Genomic DNA, 18036 nt, shown 5'->3' with positions numbered 1-18036 from the left:
AGCAATAAATCGAAAGCTCTCTTTTGGAAAATCAACATGAATGGCAGACTTTTTAACATCGAAAATTACACTTTACCTTTAAAATAGTAATCTTAAGATGCGAATGAATCATTCTCCTTCCCGACAGACCTGCCTGATAAGGCGACAGATTGCAAATGGTTTTCACAGCAGCTGTACAAGAACACACAGTCCATCATATCACACTGTTAGCTGTTTATCAGTTCTCAATCTTCCCATTTCTCTTCACACCTGCTTCTCTCCGTTTCTCTCTTTCCTACCATCCATCTATCCATGGAGACACATCCCTAAAACCAAACACAAATATAATGAAGCCAGTTTGGAGGACACCACAAATGGCTAAAACACTTGTTAACCTAAAGTAAAAACAAAATGACATTCAATCTTATCATATAAACATCCTGCTCACATCCTCAGGAAGGTAAGAATAAACCCATGGGGCAACAGAGATCTTGTATCCTGCCACGAAAGTGTGCACACGCTGCATTTCTGTCATCTGCTGCTTTAAATGCTCGAGCTCTTACAAAATAGGTTGGATTCTTATTGGCTGTCAATGTCAAACGTTCATCAGCTGGAAAAACGATAGCCTACTGTTTCTCTACGTTCTTATCGTAATAGTTGTGGTGTGAACTCTGCTATTCTTTTATATTTAGAATGACTTCTAGAACTGTGTCTATCGTTATAGTTATCGCCCTTGGTGTGAATGGGTCTTAACTTAAGACTATTTTTTTTTTTAAGAGAAAAAAAAAGACTCCCATTATATTCAAAAAAGCAACTATCATGTGTTCACTTATTACAATCAATTGCATTTGCAACATATTTAAATGAATTAATCTGCTAGTAGTGTTTTAGTAGTAATGTATTTATTTTAAAAGAAATTAATGCTTTTATTCAGCAAGGATGTATTAAATAAAAGTAACAGGAAAGAGATTTCTGTTTCAAATCTTTACTGAAAGAAAAAAGCACCATGGTTTTCACCACAATATTAAGCAGCACGACTGTTATCAACATTGATAATAAGAAATGTTTCTTAAGCACTAAATCAGCATATTGAAATGATTTTTGAGTGATCATGTGTCACTGAAAAGACTGGAATAATGACAATGAAATGTCATTATTATGCTATATTTCAATATTTCAGAATATTACTGTTTTTTTATTTATTTATTATATTCTTGATTAAATAAATGGAGCCTTGGTGAGCTGTGTATATGCGTTTCAAATTTACAGTTTTTCTATTGCAGGAAAATTTGACGAAAATACAGTATTGATGTATTAATACTGTATCTCCTTATTCTTTTGGTCCAATCACATGCTCTCTAGAACATTAAATGTCCCTCCCCCTAATACCACCTGTCAGAGACTAACAAATCCAAGTCGCTAAACTTAGTTTGGTCAGACTGTGACATAAAATAAAGGCTATTAAAAAAAATGGGGACCTTTGGTAAGTCCCGCCACGATTTCTTGCTTCAATTGAAAATACAACACAATCTGTTCATCATTCCATTTTAATGGGTCTTCTAAAGAGAAATGGCTCTTATCGTCAATTTGTGTAAAGTGAGACATTACCTAATAGAAAGGCAATAAAAAGAAAAATCTTAAACCACAAGGACTATGCGGTTGCTATAGTGCCCATGAACACTCAAGGCTGGAAAGTCTTTACGACGAACTTTCTTTTACAAAGCCAGACTTTGACTGTCAGCATTAAACATTTTACAATTTTAAATCCATTTGGAAGATTTCACCCCAAAATCAGCGTAGAAAACATGAAAAAAGAAAAAGACAGCGTGTTCACACTTACTCAGGCATACACACTCATTCGAAGCAGACATGAACCCACAAACACAAGGACACACACACACACTGCAGGTGGAGCTGGAAGATGTTGAAAGGACCGAGTGGGCGGCAGTGTAAGTGAAACATGATGAGGATGCAGGGAAATATTCTAGCGTGAAATTTAGGAGGAAAAAGGACAGAAGGTAAGAGAGAGCAAGGGTGAGTGAAGGAGGAAGAGAGAGAAGGAGGGAAGAAAGAATCTGGAGCAAGAGATGAGAGGAGAGGCAGGGGAGAGTGGGTGTGTGTAGCACATGGTCCTCAATCTAAAAAAAGGATGAGAGCGGTAGAAGCTAAACTCGGAGTATGGATGAGCGAGATGAAAAGGAGAAAAAACAGAGAAAGAGGACTAGAGCTATGGTGAAAACAGACATTTCACTGGAGAAATGAAAAGGAAGGAAAATTAGTCAAGTACGGATGAACCCCGATGATATTTAAATCTGGTCGATACTATAAATCAAATGGTAACCTTATTGCGTTCAAATTAAAGCGCAGGCGTACAGTCCGCACCAATACTGAACTGAGCTCTTTCATATCGTCATGCGCTTGAAAAAGCCCGTATTGGCGAGTATCCTCATACACATATCAGTTATGTCTTAAGTGAACATAAACAGTTGAGAAAGAAAACACATATGTTAACAGTATATTGGATCCATGCAGGTCTTAAAGTGACAGCAGCCTAATAACCCTGTGTCCTTAATGTTAATCAAACAACAAAAGACAGAGAAAAATCACTCACTGCTCTTGACTGAACAACTTTTATAACCTTAATCAGGATTAATCTGTCTCATTTATACAATGAAGACTATGCAGTGTTATTTCACATTTGATTACTTTAATACATTTCTGTTCCTGTCTGGTATGTACAATTTTGGTTTCATGACAGCTTGTTTTTGCAAAAACAGTTTCATGGCTTGTAAAAAATATTTATCGAATAGTAAGAATGATGTTAAGTGGGATCAACAACTCAAATCAAAGACATAAAGCAATCAACATCTGTTAAAACAACTGTCATGACTCTGGAAAATGTGCCATCAGAGGTTTATAGTAGAAGCCAAAAGTTATGAACAACAAAATCACTGTGTTAGTGATGTAAATGAAAGTCCATGTGATTTATAATGAGAAAGACTACATGCAAAACACTATTAGAACTAAGAGGCAGGTGAGGAATTTTTTTGCATGTGGTCGAATCTGGTCAATTATTCAAACGCTGGGCATTGTGGGCAAAAAATAAAAGGCACAATTGATGATTTGAAGGTAACAGTAAGGGAAAATGGTTTTAAAGTGGAAACACATTTAGTGTTTGGCCCTGAAATGCATCAAATTAAGTGTTGACTTCATAATGGAAAAGAGGGATTATGTATTGGCATGCCGAGGAATGAGTAGGGGTGGAACGCAGTGTGTTGAAAAAATAAATAGGGCATGACAGGGGAAAAAAGTGTTGAGCGCGTAGCAGGGAGAATAGAAAGACAGCACAGAGCAGGATACAGTCAGCTGTGTTCATGCCGGATCCTTGTATCAACACTGTACTTGACTGAGCGTTTGCCTCTGTGCGCTCTGGAGACATTAACATGGGACGCGTTCTGTCTGCGCTACCCTGCAAACGTCTTTGGCTGGGTTTTTTTTTTCAATGTCTCTTGACATAAGCACGTCACATCAATTTAAAAATACTTAAACTTGGGACAACCAGCACATCATCTCAATTTAGGGGTGCAGCAAATGGGGCGTGATAAACATCTCCAAACATCTGCATTATGCATAGAGAAACTGATTTTTAACATAAATTTATAAATCTTTCAAGACAGACCTAATATGATCTTTGTTGAGGTTGGTAAGCAATGATACACAGATGTATTACATAGATAACAAACAAACAAACAAACAAACAAATAAATAAATAAACACACACAATATATATATATATATATATATATATATATATATATATATATATATATATATACACAAACACACACAATATATATATATATATATATATATATATATATATATATACACACACACACACTATATATATATATATATATATATACACACACTATATATATATATATATATATATATATATATAAAATATATACTCTTGTATAGGCTGTAACTACACCAAACAAGATGTTAAAATGATACATGATTAAAAATGTACTCTTTAAACATTAATTTAACCATTTAAATAAAAATGAAATGCTATAAAATTATATAAGAAGTATTTTCTATAATTAAACATTCTTAATATATAAGATTTATTAATAATATAGGCTATATACATTTAAAAAAAATGTTTTTATAATGGATTTTTTAAACATGTAACAAGACAAAATATAGTTGTTATATATTGTATATCCTATATTGTTTTTTTTAATGCTTATCAATGTTTATAAGTAAAAGCATAGTATAGTATAGTAGTAGGACTATCTAACACATTGTAGTGTCGTTTTAGTTTCAATTACGTCATTCATAGCTTCATGGGAATATTACCTCATATAAGTGCACATACCTGATGATACACAGGGCAACTTTTTTTGAGCAATGTTGCTTGGGCACTTTCCAGAATAGGCAACAAATTTCTATCTGGATTCTTTAGACCGGTCGTGGGCCCTGTTGCTCACCTGGTTGCCCGTTGACGTCAACATTGCTCAAAAAAGTTGCCCCGTGTATCATCACCTTAACTCATGTGTTGCACCTTTGTCTTTCTTCTGGTTTTCAAACATGATCAAGCTTGAATACTTGTGCTTCAAATGAAAGGTTGTAACATTATGATTTATCTCTGAGCTAGCTTGGGTTAGAAATTCCGATGGAGAAAATAAACAAGAAATATAGATCTAGAAGCAAAGCAACAAAAAGTGGGCGGCCACTGCGAGTAACTTTGTAACAAAAGAACAAGTCTTGTGGCTTGTTATTTACCTTCAGACTGCTACGCCTCAAAAAATATTTGCCTCAGCCGTGAGCTAACGTGCCGTCATCAATCTACTGCTGCTGTGGTTTAACTTCACTTATGATTAGAAAATCTCATGACTGGTTTGTTCAGCCAGATGACACATATTTCAAACAACCGTCCTGTTGTAAGATGCTGTTTCAGATGACTTCAATGTCATGCAGTCCTCATAAAGCGCTAGTGAGGTATTGGTGGGATGTCAGGACGCCCACTTACAGAGGCCCTGAAAAGTACTTGAGGCATACTTGAAAACCTCTGAATGGCATTGCATTAGGTAGCAAAATAATAGCTTGTGAAATGCTTGTAGAAGTACATGCCTCATTCAGTGGCCTTATTAATATTATGAGATTGTACATGCATAACACCTCATACCAATGAGTCATAAATTAAAGCAGCCTGAAGTGAAGAGAAAATATTTTCCTTCTTTTTTGTTGTTGTCTGGTAGCAGTTCACAAGGAGATGATTTGTATAGCATATAACAGAATAAATTACATAACATTTTATGATAGCAAATGATGCACACAAAATTGAACTGTACCCAATATTTATTCTAAATGGACATACTAATTAATTAAAGTAGCAATTGCTTCTGGGCCCATTTTTTGGTAACACTATGCTGCATAAACTTGCAGAAATGCAGGTGGCAATAATTCATCTTCACGACAGTGTCATAAAAATGACACTTATGCAAGATAAGAAAAACAGCAAGCAAACAATGATCGGAGATGTCTATCTGACACGTGTATATAAACAAAACATTTAAAAAAAAATGAATTCAAAAATGCATGGTCTCTTGTTCTGCTCATTGCACAAGATATTTTTTTGCTACTTTTATTGGAAGCTGTATCAATCATGAACGCACTTTCACACATGCATGATGACGATAGCACCAAAGAAAACGTCAATCAATGGACTGATTCATACACGAATCACTTAATAACTCAAGACATTGACTGAAAAGCCTGACCAGAGATAGAAGACCCGGCGCTGATGGGAATCCGAAATAATCTGAGCCCATTATAATCAATGTGAGGTGATGATTAACTCCCAGAGTGAATTAGTTTAACATAAAACACAGATTTGCCTGAACAGGAACCATGTGGTGAAACAGACTGATTATTAAACCTGCTATTATTCAAAGAATGACCCACATTAAAAGGACCCATATCGGTCAGTCAACCACTGCAAGGAATATATTAGGATGCAATCAATCATTTTAATAAACCTATTGCTTTTATTCAGATAGATCTTTATCAGACAACGTTTGCATGGTTCTGCAAATTTTAAAAGGCAAATTTTTTCGCAGTGCCATAAACAAAGAAAAGGAATATCTGTGATTAAAGTTATCTGAGATTTATGATGAGCGCCCTGAAGATCTATGCATTGCTCAATAATGTATTACAGAAACTAATGCAATTTTAAACAATACAGCCGCTATATTTCTCCAGGCCACATACAATCTCTTGATGTTCTTTCTTTTTTTGTGACAGATTGCAGGATGTTGAGAGGACAGTGTGCCCGTTGTTGTTGCAGAGAGCTGGATTTTGGAGAACATTCGCCTGCATCTCTGCAGCAGAGGCTGGATATCAAGTACACATCTTATTCTGTGCCATCAATGTTTTATAAGAAAACAAATCTTTTTGACTGCAAAGTGTAAAGGCAAAAATACATTAATGCAAATTTGGAAAAGGTTTTAAATAGTTAAACTTAAGATCAAACACTGACATTGGATCTCATTCATGAAACTTAAGCAAAACAAATTTATGTATGAATTGTTCATAAATCATTCACATGTAAATGGTATTACTCGATCTATTGTTTTTCAATGTTTTTACGCAGAAATTCCATCTACTTGAGTTTAATGAATTTAAAGAATTTAATATTTTTTATTATTTCATTATGTACATTTAGTTGCTCTCGCTCATTTACTAGCAATCCATTATAAATGTATACACTGATATACATTATATATATCAAGTTGACTTGACTAGTTGATTTTATATCAGGTTAATGATACTTTCTAAGGCATTAATCAACCCCTACCCCTAAACAAACCACTAGATTTAAATAAAAACATAATTTGGACAATTTACAACCCTTCTCCACACTAGTTGATTGTCTAATAATATTACACTATATAAAAGTGAGCTCATTTGGCCCTCACAACAAGCACCTGAGCACTCTCGGTCTACAGATATTGGTAAACAAAAGAAAACAAATGCATTAAGGCACTGTATTGCCTCAATCACTATTTCTGCAAATCACTGTACAGGACACACCAGATAGGAAGTGTTCTGCAATCTTGCAATCATTTCTCAACTCTATATATTGCATGACTGTGAGAAAAGTAAGAAATAACAATTACTCTACATGAACATTATCCCACAAAGGACATCCTTTGATTTGCATGATTGTTTATGCTGAAGAGGCTGGACTAGACAGTCACAAGTCCAATGTTGAGTATTACATTAGACTCCATTAGTCACTGCTTTAAAAGGCCAAGTGAAGCCTCCAGGCGATTCCAAGACCCCGAACATATCCCACCTCAACATATCACACAAGACGTTCAGCATCTGACTGGAGAATAGCATTGTTTTGCTTTTTAGTCAAGGAGAATGACGAAAAATAGGGTTTTTACAATAATGGTTAAACTGTTAGTCATGATTATTATTAATAATCACAATTGTTCTTATGGAGAAATCTGTTTTTGCATTTCATAAGAATTATTGAACTTTCACGTAAACACAATCAAGATAATGTCAACTAATACTCAGAGTTTATTTGACCACATGGCCTGAGGGGGAGTTAATTAACAGCAAATTTTAATTTTTTTTGGCTAACTGTCCCTTTAATGGGCAGAAAATATATCCATTTAGGAGAAAAACTCTGATTAGGGGATTTTAACTCTTAACATCTGGCAACCCCAAGCATGAATGCTTGTGAGGTTTGTTACCAAGGCAAGACAACACAAATGTCAAATGGAAAAAAAAAACTAAACAAGGATAAATCAGCAAATCGCAGATGATTACGATTAAGTTATTGAGACAAACAGAGATCGCAATCATAATTATAATACAATTAAAGCGTGCAGCCCAAGTGAAGATTATCTGATTCAAAACAAACATATTTGAACAATCTCATGCAGTCTAGCAGACTTCCAGGTGTATTTTCTTGCATAATGTGATTTATGTCTGAGTGAAACAAAAACAAACAAACAAACAAAACAACAACATGGTCAGATTTGATTTTATCCATCGGGTATTAGCATAATTGTATGGGTGTTTCATTTCAGAATGGAGCCAGACCTGAATGAGAGTTTTCGAACAAAACTAATTTTGGAATGCACAGATGAATTGAGAATCATGCACAATACGACCAAGAACGTGAATTAAAAATGTAAGGTAAAATTTGATTACCTGTTTACTTTAAATGCACATTAGCAGCATATGTTAGTGATAGAACCATATATCAGCCCGGCAGATTAATCATTCTGCATAGTTTCTTATTTTTTCACTTCTCATTAATGGTCATCATCAGCCACCCTGCACACTAGATAATGACATCGGCCACTAAGGATCCCATATCCGTCGATAATCTGTTCAACAAAATGATCTTTGTCCATATACAAAAAGCTGCACTTGGTAATTAACAGCAATTTCCTCTTGCATTTGCTGGCTTCTTAAAACCACTCATGGGCTTCATCCAGTCTTGAAGATGCAACCACAACCTCTACATTAAGAATTAAAAGCCTCTGGTTCTGAACTTTCCTGTGCTTGAAAGCACTATATGTGTGTGTTGTAGACAAGGTCTGCATTACTGCTGTCATATAAAAGAAGCTCAGATATCCTTAACAAGTTTCATAATGATAGGTATGACATAAACCGGAAATGAAATGAAGTAACAGCCTACTCTACACCACAGTACTGTAGGGCAGGCGCTTGGGCATGAACCAGAAATGATGTGGTGTGCTCAGATGCCTGCAGCAATGCAAAAACGCACCGTTATTCATACAGGTTGTAAAAGGTATGACCTTAAAATGACACAAATGTAATATGCCATAGGTCCTGTCAAAATACCATAGTTACAAACATCAATATATATTTATATTCAAATAATTCATCAATATTCAAAGAAAACCTTGTGTACCACGTTCAAATAACCTTGGGAATACTATGGTACATTTTGTGCAACAACTGCACTGGTGGAAAAACTATGTTAAAAGTTACATTGGTGGCATACTCATTCACTATTTAATGCTTCAATGACAATGTAATTCCAAGAATACCATGTTAGTACCGTGGTACACGCATAAAAAAATGGTAATACCATGTACTCTCATATGACTCAAAACCAAGTGGCAGTACAATGCAATTAAATGGTAAAACATATCACTTTTTTAAAAGAGAAATATCAAACAGAATGATTACCATATTCACATACTCAAAGTACTTCAAAGAATAGCTACCATGTGAATGAACATTGTATTAATTCATTCAAAACATGGTACTTTTTCGTTCATGCAATAACAGTAATACCAATGGTTTTCTGTGGGAACCTGTGGTTCTCGTGGTCAAATGTTGTATGTACAAAACTCACAGAGACGTTGCAATACCATGGTATTGAATGTACTCAGAGGTACTTCAAAAATAAAATCGCAATAAATGAAAAATATCCACAAAAAAACCTTTGTGTTTTTTCGTTAGCGCACTAACTGTAGTAACTGTGGTATTCAGGCGGAAACTGCGGTTACCATGGTAAATTTTCATAAGGGTCGCCAGTACAAAAACTCACCTGATGTATGAACGCGTCTTCCCGAGACCTTCTTCTGCATGAACTCTCTTAAATCTCCCATCCTCCGCAAATACACGCACACAGAACCGCAGAACCGAGCCAGATCACGGTTCTGAACCAGCCACAGGTCTCAGAACAGCAACAGTCCGGTAAATGCGGCGTCCCGTCTGCATTCACATGCACATGAAAGAGTGGAGATGTGTTAAATTTGGGTTGTTTCGGCGGTCCATAAACGGATTTTAAATGATATCGATCGCCTTGGTTTCATTGACACTCCGCCGTAACGTCACTGATATTTTCACGCCTTTCCAAGCGCGCGTCGCGTCAGAAGCCGCTCCATATTCCGCAAAAATATTCACGTAACGTTACACGCGAATCTAACATTTATTCCCCAGGCTTGCTCGTGACATTCCCTCTCCGCGTAGTAAAATCGTGCGGTAATTCCAGACCCGCACTGTCCGCAGCAGGTCCCAGTCAGATTGATTGCTGTGTATATCTTCCCTACGATCTTTTTTCCATATAAGCACCGTCGTTGCAATTCTCAATTCCAGTTGCGCATGTTGAAGCCGCATCCCGTTTCCCACTTGCGCTCCTGGCGTATCTCACGTCATCCATTGGTTATCGTAAGAGGCGCTGCGCTACTGACGTACGACGCTGCAATTTTCCGCTGCTTAGGAACCACTGGCACACTGTGCTGGGACGGGCTTGGTGAATACAGAGGAGAGGAGACTCCGAAATAGTATGCCGGGCGTGGAACTGGAACGACGTCATTTCCTGAATTTCTGAAGCCTTTGTAATCAGCAGGGTGTGCCAAAAGAAAAGGACAAATCAATTAATCAATAAAACATTTCATTGCTAGGCTATAGATAGATAGATAGATAGATAGATAGATAGATAGATAGATAGATAGATAGATAGATAGATAGATAGATAGATAGATAGATAGATAGATAGATAGATAGATAGATAGATAGATAGATAGATAGATAGATAGATAGATAGATAGATAGATAGATTACTGTTTATAATATTAAATATATTAGAAATTAGAAATATATAATACACACACACACACACACACATATATAATGGCATGATATAATTATATAAACAGGTCCATACCAAACAGTCTTTGAGGTGTGTTGGAATTTGACGTAATGCTTCTTGACAGGCATTACAATGCAAGTGAGATGAAGGTTTGGAGAAACCTGGTTTGCACAAACCTGTTCTAGCACTCCCCAAAAAGGCACCATCTGTTGTTATAAGTGAATGATTGCCCCAGGATAATAACTGTCTGTTTTTGCTTCAGACTGGAGCACCTATATGGCGTTAATAAAATAAAATAAAATAAAACTTCAATGCAAGAACCATTTATACCAATTCAAGCCGTACGAAAGCACACACACCCTGGCTGCACTACGCCCCCCCGTTTTCACAGATGGAGTGGTACATCCCAGTGCCTCTCCTCCTCCTCCTCTTGCTGCTGTGTCCTCCATCACTCCATTTCCTTTGATTCTATTTCTCCTTGAGGACGGACTCAGGCCTTCTTGCAGAGCGTATCTCTTGGTCTCTCATCCTCCGTCTCTCCACCCTTCTTTGAAAAGAAGAAGAGGTGAGCAAGGATTACGAGGCAACATAAAGAAGGTAAGCTCCATCCATCATGATGTTTCTGAGTAGATGTACATCCATCAAAACTGGAAGAGAATGTGATGCGCTGCCTTGGCCTGTGCAGCCATCATAACTGCATCACTACAGAAATCACATCCATCAGCTCGATAAACCCATTTTTCAGTCCTTCTTTTATGCATTATCTGCATGGTTCTGGCTTAGTCAGTTTCAGACCTCTTTTTCGCGTTCATTTATTTTTAATTTTTAATTGCTCCCCTCCCTTGTATGACTCATGCAGATTCAAAGGGATATTTCTGCATGCTGCAGATTGAACTAAATGTCATTCTGATGTTTAATGCCTCAGAAACATTGTTCATTATGTTTGGTGGGTGCAATGATGATGCTTGACTGAAGTTAAGAGTTACTTGTCACTTTTGCCTCGGATACTATAAAAAGAGCTTTTATACACTAAAGACACACATGCTTTTTAAGGAAGCAACGACTAATGGATGCTGCCCTTTGGCTGTGTAATACAAGCATGTGACAGACTCAGTCAGTAGGCCACTGCATATAATGTCATTGCCATATCAAGGTCAAAGATTCAAATGTTTCATGTGATGTAATTCTGTTTGGGCGACAAAAATAAAACGAATGGTTATTATTTACTATTATTTACATTCCAAACCCATGCGGGGTCTTTAAAAAAATCAAAAGACTCTTCAGCAGTTTTTTTTTTTTCATATAAGGACAGTTCAGTCCAATAAATAAATAAATGAAAAATAATTATAAAAGCAGTCCATATGACTATATTTATTACATTTGTGTTAGAAACAGTTATCATCTTCCTCACCACCAAAGCTCTTGAATTTCATTTACAGATGAGAAAAAAAAAAAGAAGGTGTATCTACATGTGCATGTGAGACGTTTCGTTGGTGTCCAATTACTTTTGGTTCTCACATGTGTCATTAATAAAAATGACAGGCCAGTTTAAATATAGCACACAAGACCTTTATGGTATTTTTATGGTGCTTTTTGGTGCATCACCATGAACTATTGTGAAATTATTCTTTAGAATTATTATTATTTTATTTTATTTTTTTTGGGCTATTCCTTTAAAGCTGCAGTCCGTAACTTTTTGGGGTTAACAATTATCCAAAATACATTTTTTGAGCAAGTACCTAACCAACCAGTGTTCAAAACTATCTGCTTGCCTTAGCTCGATTCAAAACGGTAAGCTTGTAGTAATGTTTTTAATTCCAGTGGTACTGGTGGAATTCCGCGGGAAATTCGAGCATGTCTTTGCGTCATTACGTCACATCTTTCCACATAAAGAAGATGTCTAGGCTAGTAGGCTATGTTGCGTGTGAGGATGTTGGAGGTGGAGATTTATAGCCTTTTCTCACAGCACTTGATATAATTAAACATTTGATGGCGGATCCAGAAAGGTTCAAACGACTATCACCAGTGACAACTGGAGATTCACCCATTGTAAAATGCAAAAGAGTTCGGACTTCGGAGTGGTACAGAAAAAAAGAGACTGCAACCGGGCCCTCAGAGTTGATAATTCTGCGAATAACTGCAATTGCAGATTTCAAACAGAGATGGCGACAAAGAGGAAAAACTACGGACTGCAGCTTTAACTTCTCTGCACATTATTTTTTTACTTACAGTGCACTACCATTTAAAAGTTTGGGGTCAGTAAGATTATTTTTAAAGAAATTAATACTTTTATTTAGCAAGAATGCCTTAAATTGATTAAAAAGTGACAGTATTTATAATGATATAAAAGATTACTATTTCACACACATGCTTTTTTTTTTTTTTTTTACTTCCTACTCATTAGCAATTAGAGAATCCTGAAAAAAAAGTATCACAATTTCCACAAAAATATTAAGCAGCACAACTGATTTCAAAATTGATAATAAGAAATGTTTCTTGAACAGTAAATCAGCATATTGGAATGATTTCTGAAGGATCATGTGACACTGAAGACTGGAGTAATGATGCTGAAAATTCTGTGTTGCCATCACAGGAATAAATTACATTTTAAAATATATTCACATAGAAAACCGTTTGAAAAAAAAAGACTTGGTGAACATAAGAGACTTCTTTCAAAAATATATTTTTTTAAATCGTACCGAACCCAAACTTTTTATAGTGTATATGAATATATTTCAAACCTAAATCTCACCCTCTTCTTTATAATTGTATTCCTAAAAGAAAGCCCAAGAACACCTGCCGGATTCCTTGACCCCTTGATCCCACTCCCACATGGAAGCAAAAGCTAAAGGAGCACCAAAGTCTGCCTCCAAAGCAGAGAAGAAGGAGGCAGCCCCACCGCCAAAGCCAGACCCCGTCTCTGCTGAACCCGCGGAACCCGAGAAGCCCGCGGAAGATGGAGACACCAACCAACAGGGGGCGACGGAGTCCGCAGGAAGTTGCTGTGAAACCTTAGAAAGTTTGAAGCCTTTCCTGATTGGAGGAGCTGTCATCGCCCTTGGAGCTGTATTGGTGGGCGTAATCGTATTAGCCAAGAAAAACTGACCCGAGACCTGTGATTGGTTGGTAAATGGCGGTGGTTGATTAGTTCACAGACTATTAAAGTTTATATAAGGGGGGGTGTTGAGTCACTAGGTGTCTTCATTTTAAGCTGTGCTTTAATTTCAGAGTTTGTTCCCGCCAGCTAAAGCAAGCTAGAGATGCATTTAGGCCAAACACTTTTTCACATAGCATTCAACACAGTTGCATATTATCTACATCCTCAGCTAGTCACTTCTGCCTGCTGGTTCAATGGTCAAATTACATCATCGTCCATGCCATAATGCGGACGTGAATACAGTTATCCAAAATTTTTTTACGTTTTTCCAAGCTGGTCTCAAAACCCATAACTGCCAATTGTAAGATAAGACAATATTAAAGTGCATGATTCAAAGTTAACAATACAGAAGTTTTTTGGAGTTTATGGAAATTAAAAGCTATTTATAAAAAGCAATTGGTTTCATATTCAAATACTAATGCAAATCCATATGTACAAGTACATGGCTCTGACATCTATTGCAGTTAGGACTGTATTGTTGAGAGATGGTGTAGAAATGTAAAGAAAATTGCAGTTGTTATATTATTAGTTTAAAATGATCTGTGTTCAGTTTGTGTTTGTCATCACCTGTCATCATCCCCGAACCAAAATGAAGTCATTCAATAATTCAGTAGCCTTGCCTGTGGATTGCATAGTGCCATTTCAAAATCGTATTTTTTTCGTTTGTTTGAACGATGTTGACGATTTTCTGAAGCTGGCCAATGGAAATAGATGTGTGATGCAATATAGATGCAACGTAGATTATGACGGCTTTTGTCCAACAGCTTCAATATCACAGTTACACTATGATGAGCGCTCTACACAACAGAAACAATCCCTAAATGCATGCAGACACGAACAATATACACTTACACGTCACATGACATACTGTTACAGAAAATTTTCTTTAAAGTGCGTATATAATGCAATAATTCCAATAGAACTCTGTATTTAAAAAGAAAGAAGACCATTTATTAGTTGTGATACTGATGGTAATGATGTTGATGATGATGTGGCAACATGGTGGTTGTCTTGGTGGTGGTGATGAATGATTATGATTTTATTTGTTGAAGTTTACCTATCCCTCTAATGTGTCCCTTCCCTCCTGCCATATGTATTTTACACACACCCTTCGCCCGCTGCCTTTCTGCTGTTCCTCGTGTGAAATAAAATAAGATGGCTCCCTTGTGACTTGATGGCCTTATTAAAGGACAATGAACTATTTCCCAGACTCAGTGTGTTTTTTTCCGTTAGTTATTTTTGTTCGTTTTTTGAAGGCTGAATTCAATGCTTGCTTAAAGCCTATTTTTTTTCATACTTGCGACTGATTTCTTTGCTATTTTTCCTTTATTGTATTTACTAAATGTAGCAGTGACTTTTAACAGGGAATTAGTAAATATGCTAATGTAGACATGTTTCTACCTAATGAAATATTCTAGCTAATGTTTCTTTTTTACTTGAAAAAAGAAAAGAAAACATCAAACACATATACAAAGGTCTGGTGTGATACCAAAAAAAAAAAAAAAAAAACCTTACAGAGTTAAAAATCAATAATCAAAGGAAAAAGAATATCAAGTGACTTGATGGATCATTTTGGTAACTGTGGTTTTGCTGCAATCCTACACTGTAAAAAATGTGGCTGCGATTTAGTTATAACAACTTAAAATTTGTTGAGATAACTTAAATATCCAACTTAACTAAAGTTAACTAAACTTAATATTTTAAGTCAAGCATGAACACATACATTTTTTAAGTTGAAACAATGTTGGATTTTAAGTTGTGATAAATAACCGCAGCAATTTACATTTTTTTACAGTGTAACAAAAAGGATGTAGAATTATTTTATTTTTTTTCAAGTAAAGATAATATTTACTGAATTGACAACCATAGTTTTATCAGTAAAACACAACTACTACTTCTATCACTACTTCTACTACAACAACTAATAGTAACACCTTATTTATTTTGAAGTGTCCGTTGAAGGTTGCATCACATTTGCGGGTCTTATATTATGCAAGAGTTTTAATATGTTTACATTTTTGGGAACTACACAATTCTCATACTTTCATTTGTGTTATTTCAGAGATGTGGTGTCTTTAATTTACACTGGTTTTTGGAGTTTGACCAAAAAACACATTTAAGTAAATGTTAAGTTGTCAAAGTCAGAAGGAAAGAGCATAATATGAAACCATTAGAGAATGACAACAGCAGTGGGACAGGGAGACTAAAGAGACATTTACAATATTTAACATTCAAAATAAAGTTGGTGCTGTGAAGAATAGAGGAGGGAATGGAAAAGAAGAAAGAGTTATGACTAGATTAAGAATAGCTCACAGTAATTTGAATAGTACACTATACATTAGAAGCACCCAACTGTTTTTTTGTGATTATTGTCAGGTGCATGTGATTAGATTTACAGGCTGTATGATGGACAGATGAAAACCACGATGGAAGAAATAGAAAAAGTTGGATTAACAGGGTCAGGAATAAAGGATATACTGGAAAGTGGTGTGAATGAACAAGGCAGAAGATGTGTTTGCATTTTTTTTTTAACAAGTTCAGGTCTTATGAGGAGAACTTTTCTGTAATCTGTTTTTTTTTATATATGCAACAGTAAGGTTATCAGTATTTCCTATAAACGTACTGTCTTTAACATATATTTCATCAGAAGTATCACTTTCATAAGCTCTTACAAAATGTACTTGCTGCGATATAAGTTAACAAATTATCGTTTGAATTTAAAAGTTGTCTAACTAACACAATATTGTTTTTATACCAACTTCACTAAAGAAGAAGAAGAAGGGCTTTAGAAGGGCGCGGAACGCTTCTTCTCATAACCTTGTTTCCACCCGTGTGTATTTGACAAACGCAATGCGGAATTTACGTATTTGAAATGCGTCTGGTTTAAGCGGCACAAGACAAGCGTGTGTAGCGTGTGAGATTGTTTTGGTAATATTTCTTACATTTTGTTCAATCTAGAATAATAACAAAATAAACGAATAGTTCAAGTTTAGTCGTGGGTTTGTAACTAAGGAAATTACCTCGCGCTGAACCTCGATATTATATATTTTTCTACGAGTTACTAGTAAGTCTGTAAGCCTCCTGCGCTTATTAAATGCTTGTATTAGTAGCAATACATTGCGTTTATATCTCAGCATGCATTACTGTGATACATGTTTATTTTGGCAGCATTATAGTTTTTTCGGCGTAATTCAATCGAGAAAGAAAGTGTGTGTGTGTATACAGTGTATTACAAAAAATATAACTATATGACATGAAATTATAATTGTTAATTATGATTGAGATTATCATAATTAATACATGTGAGGTTCAAATTTACAATTTTGAGATTAAAAGTAAAAATTATGGGTTTTCAAGTATTTCAGAATTTCAACTTATGTGTTATAGTTATGATTTAAGTCATAATTTCGACTTTTTGTCTCATGAATATAAAGTCATATGTTGACTTGTGCCATAATGACTAGCTGATTTTCTTATGTGGCGGAAACAGGATTCCATTCGACTGAAATTGTCTAGTCATAGAGAATCACAATCTAAGATGTGTGTCTTCTAATAAACACTTACTTTTGTCTTCTTCTTCTCAGGCCTCTCGTCCTTCACCATGATCATCCCTGTTCGCTGCTTCACTTGTGGGAAAATCGTTGGGAACAAATGGGAGGCGTATTTAGGTCTTCTTCAAGCGGAGTACACAGAGGGGTGAGTTCATGAAAGGTCCATCCGTGTTTGATTTCTCTGCATATCTTCCGGTAAACTGAATCTCACTCTTTGCTCATTTTCACAGTGATGCTCTTGATGCTCTGGGATTGAAGAGATACTGCTGTCGCCGGATGCTTCTGGCCCACGTGGATCTTATCGAGAAGTTGTTGAATTATGCACCGCTGGAGAAATGAGGAGCTTTCTGTGCAAATGAAGATGAAAATCCCGCTCGGCCTCTTGTATTTTCAAAGACTTGATCCTAATGGAAGATATACAGGCGTGGGCTTCATCACAAACACGGCTGGTTCATTAGAATACATCTGAAGAAACTTATTATGTGGAATGTTTATTTGCATTTTGTTTATTAGCATTTTGTTTGTTAGCATTTTGTTAAATAAAGATTGAAATATATCTGTTGTACAGTTTATTACATTTCAAACTGAACTTGTGTTTTACTAGTGTTATTCAAATAATGAGGGAATCTAAAAAGGGGAGCTTTTCCAATCGTAGGGTGAATCTTGATATTTGAGTTACTGTACAT

General features: G+C 35.8%; 2 protein-coding genes and 1 long non-coding RNA gene across 5 annotated transcripts in view; 2 read left to right on the top strand and 1 right to left on the bottom strand.

Annotated features, from left to right (window-relative positions):
• dagla (diacylglycerol lipase, alpha) overlaps positions 1–10286 on the bottom strand; it is a 39631-nt gene extending 29345 nt beyond the window's left edge. The window contains exon 1 of one of the 2 annotated variants that reach the window (XM_082161276.1): positions 9596–10286. The gene's annotated coding sequence lies outside the window, so the exon portion shown is untranslated. The remainder of the gene's footprint in view (positions 1–9595) is intronic. The other variant, XM_082161277.1, reaches the window with a different exon arrangement.
• A 745-nt stretch (positions 10287–11031) lies between these two features.
• Positions 11032–15001, top strand: LOC309483616. Its single transcript, XR_014200602.1, has 2 exons — positions 11032–11239; positions 13424–15001. It is a non-coding gene; the product is annotated as an uncharacterized lncRNA (long non-coding RNA).
• Positions 15002–16638: 1637 nt separating this feature from the next.
• Positions 16639–17906, top strand: polr2l (RNA polymerase II, I and III subunit L). Of its 2 annotated transcripts, none has more exons than XM_082160463.1 (3): positions 16639–16727; positions 17384–17495; positions 17581–17906. In XM_082160463.1, the coding sequence occupies exons 2-3, from the start codon at positions 17401–17403 to the stop codon at positions 17687–17689; spliced, it is 204 nt and encodes a 67-aa protein (XP_082016589.1). In that variant the 5' UTR covers positions 16639–16727; positions 17384–17400; the 3' UTR covers positions 17690–17906. The 2 variants fall into 2 exon arrangements, with proteins under 2 accessions (XP_082016589.1, XP_082016590.1); XM_082160464.1 differs by having other exon boundaries at positions 16725–16863.
• Positions 17907–18036: the final 130 nt, after the last annotated feature.

Source organism: Leuciscus leuciscus, assembly GCF_965113295.1.
Source record: "Leuciscus leuciscus genome assembly, chromosome: 2".
In the NCBI taxonomy this organism is placed as follows: Eukaryota; Metazoa; Chordata; class Actinopteri; order Cypriniformes; family Leuciscidae; genus Leuciscus; species Leuciscus leuciscus.
This window is presented reverse-complemented; position numbering and strand designations above follow the sequence as displayed.

What these genes read in the sequence shown, in the direction of transcription:
- polr2l (XM_082160463.1), top strand. Translation starts at nt 17,401, where the DNA reads ATGATCATCCCTGTTCGCTGCTTCACTTGTGGGAAAATCGTTGGGAAC. An exon ending in CAAGCGGAGTACACAGAGGG is followed by an intron (nt 17,496 to 17,580) that starts GTGAGTTCATGA and finishes TCATTTTCACAG; the next exon opens with TGATGCTCTTGATGCTCTGG.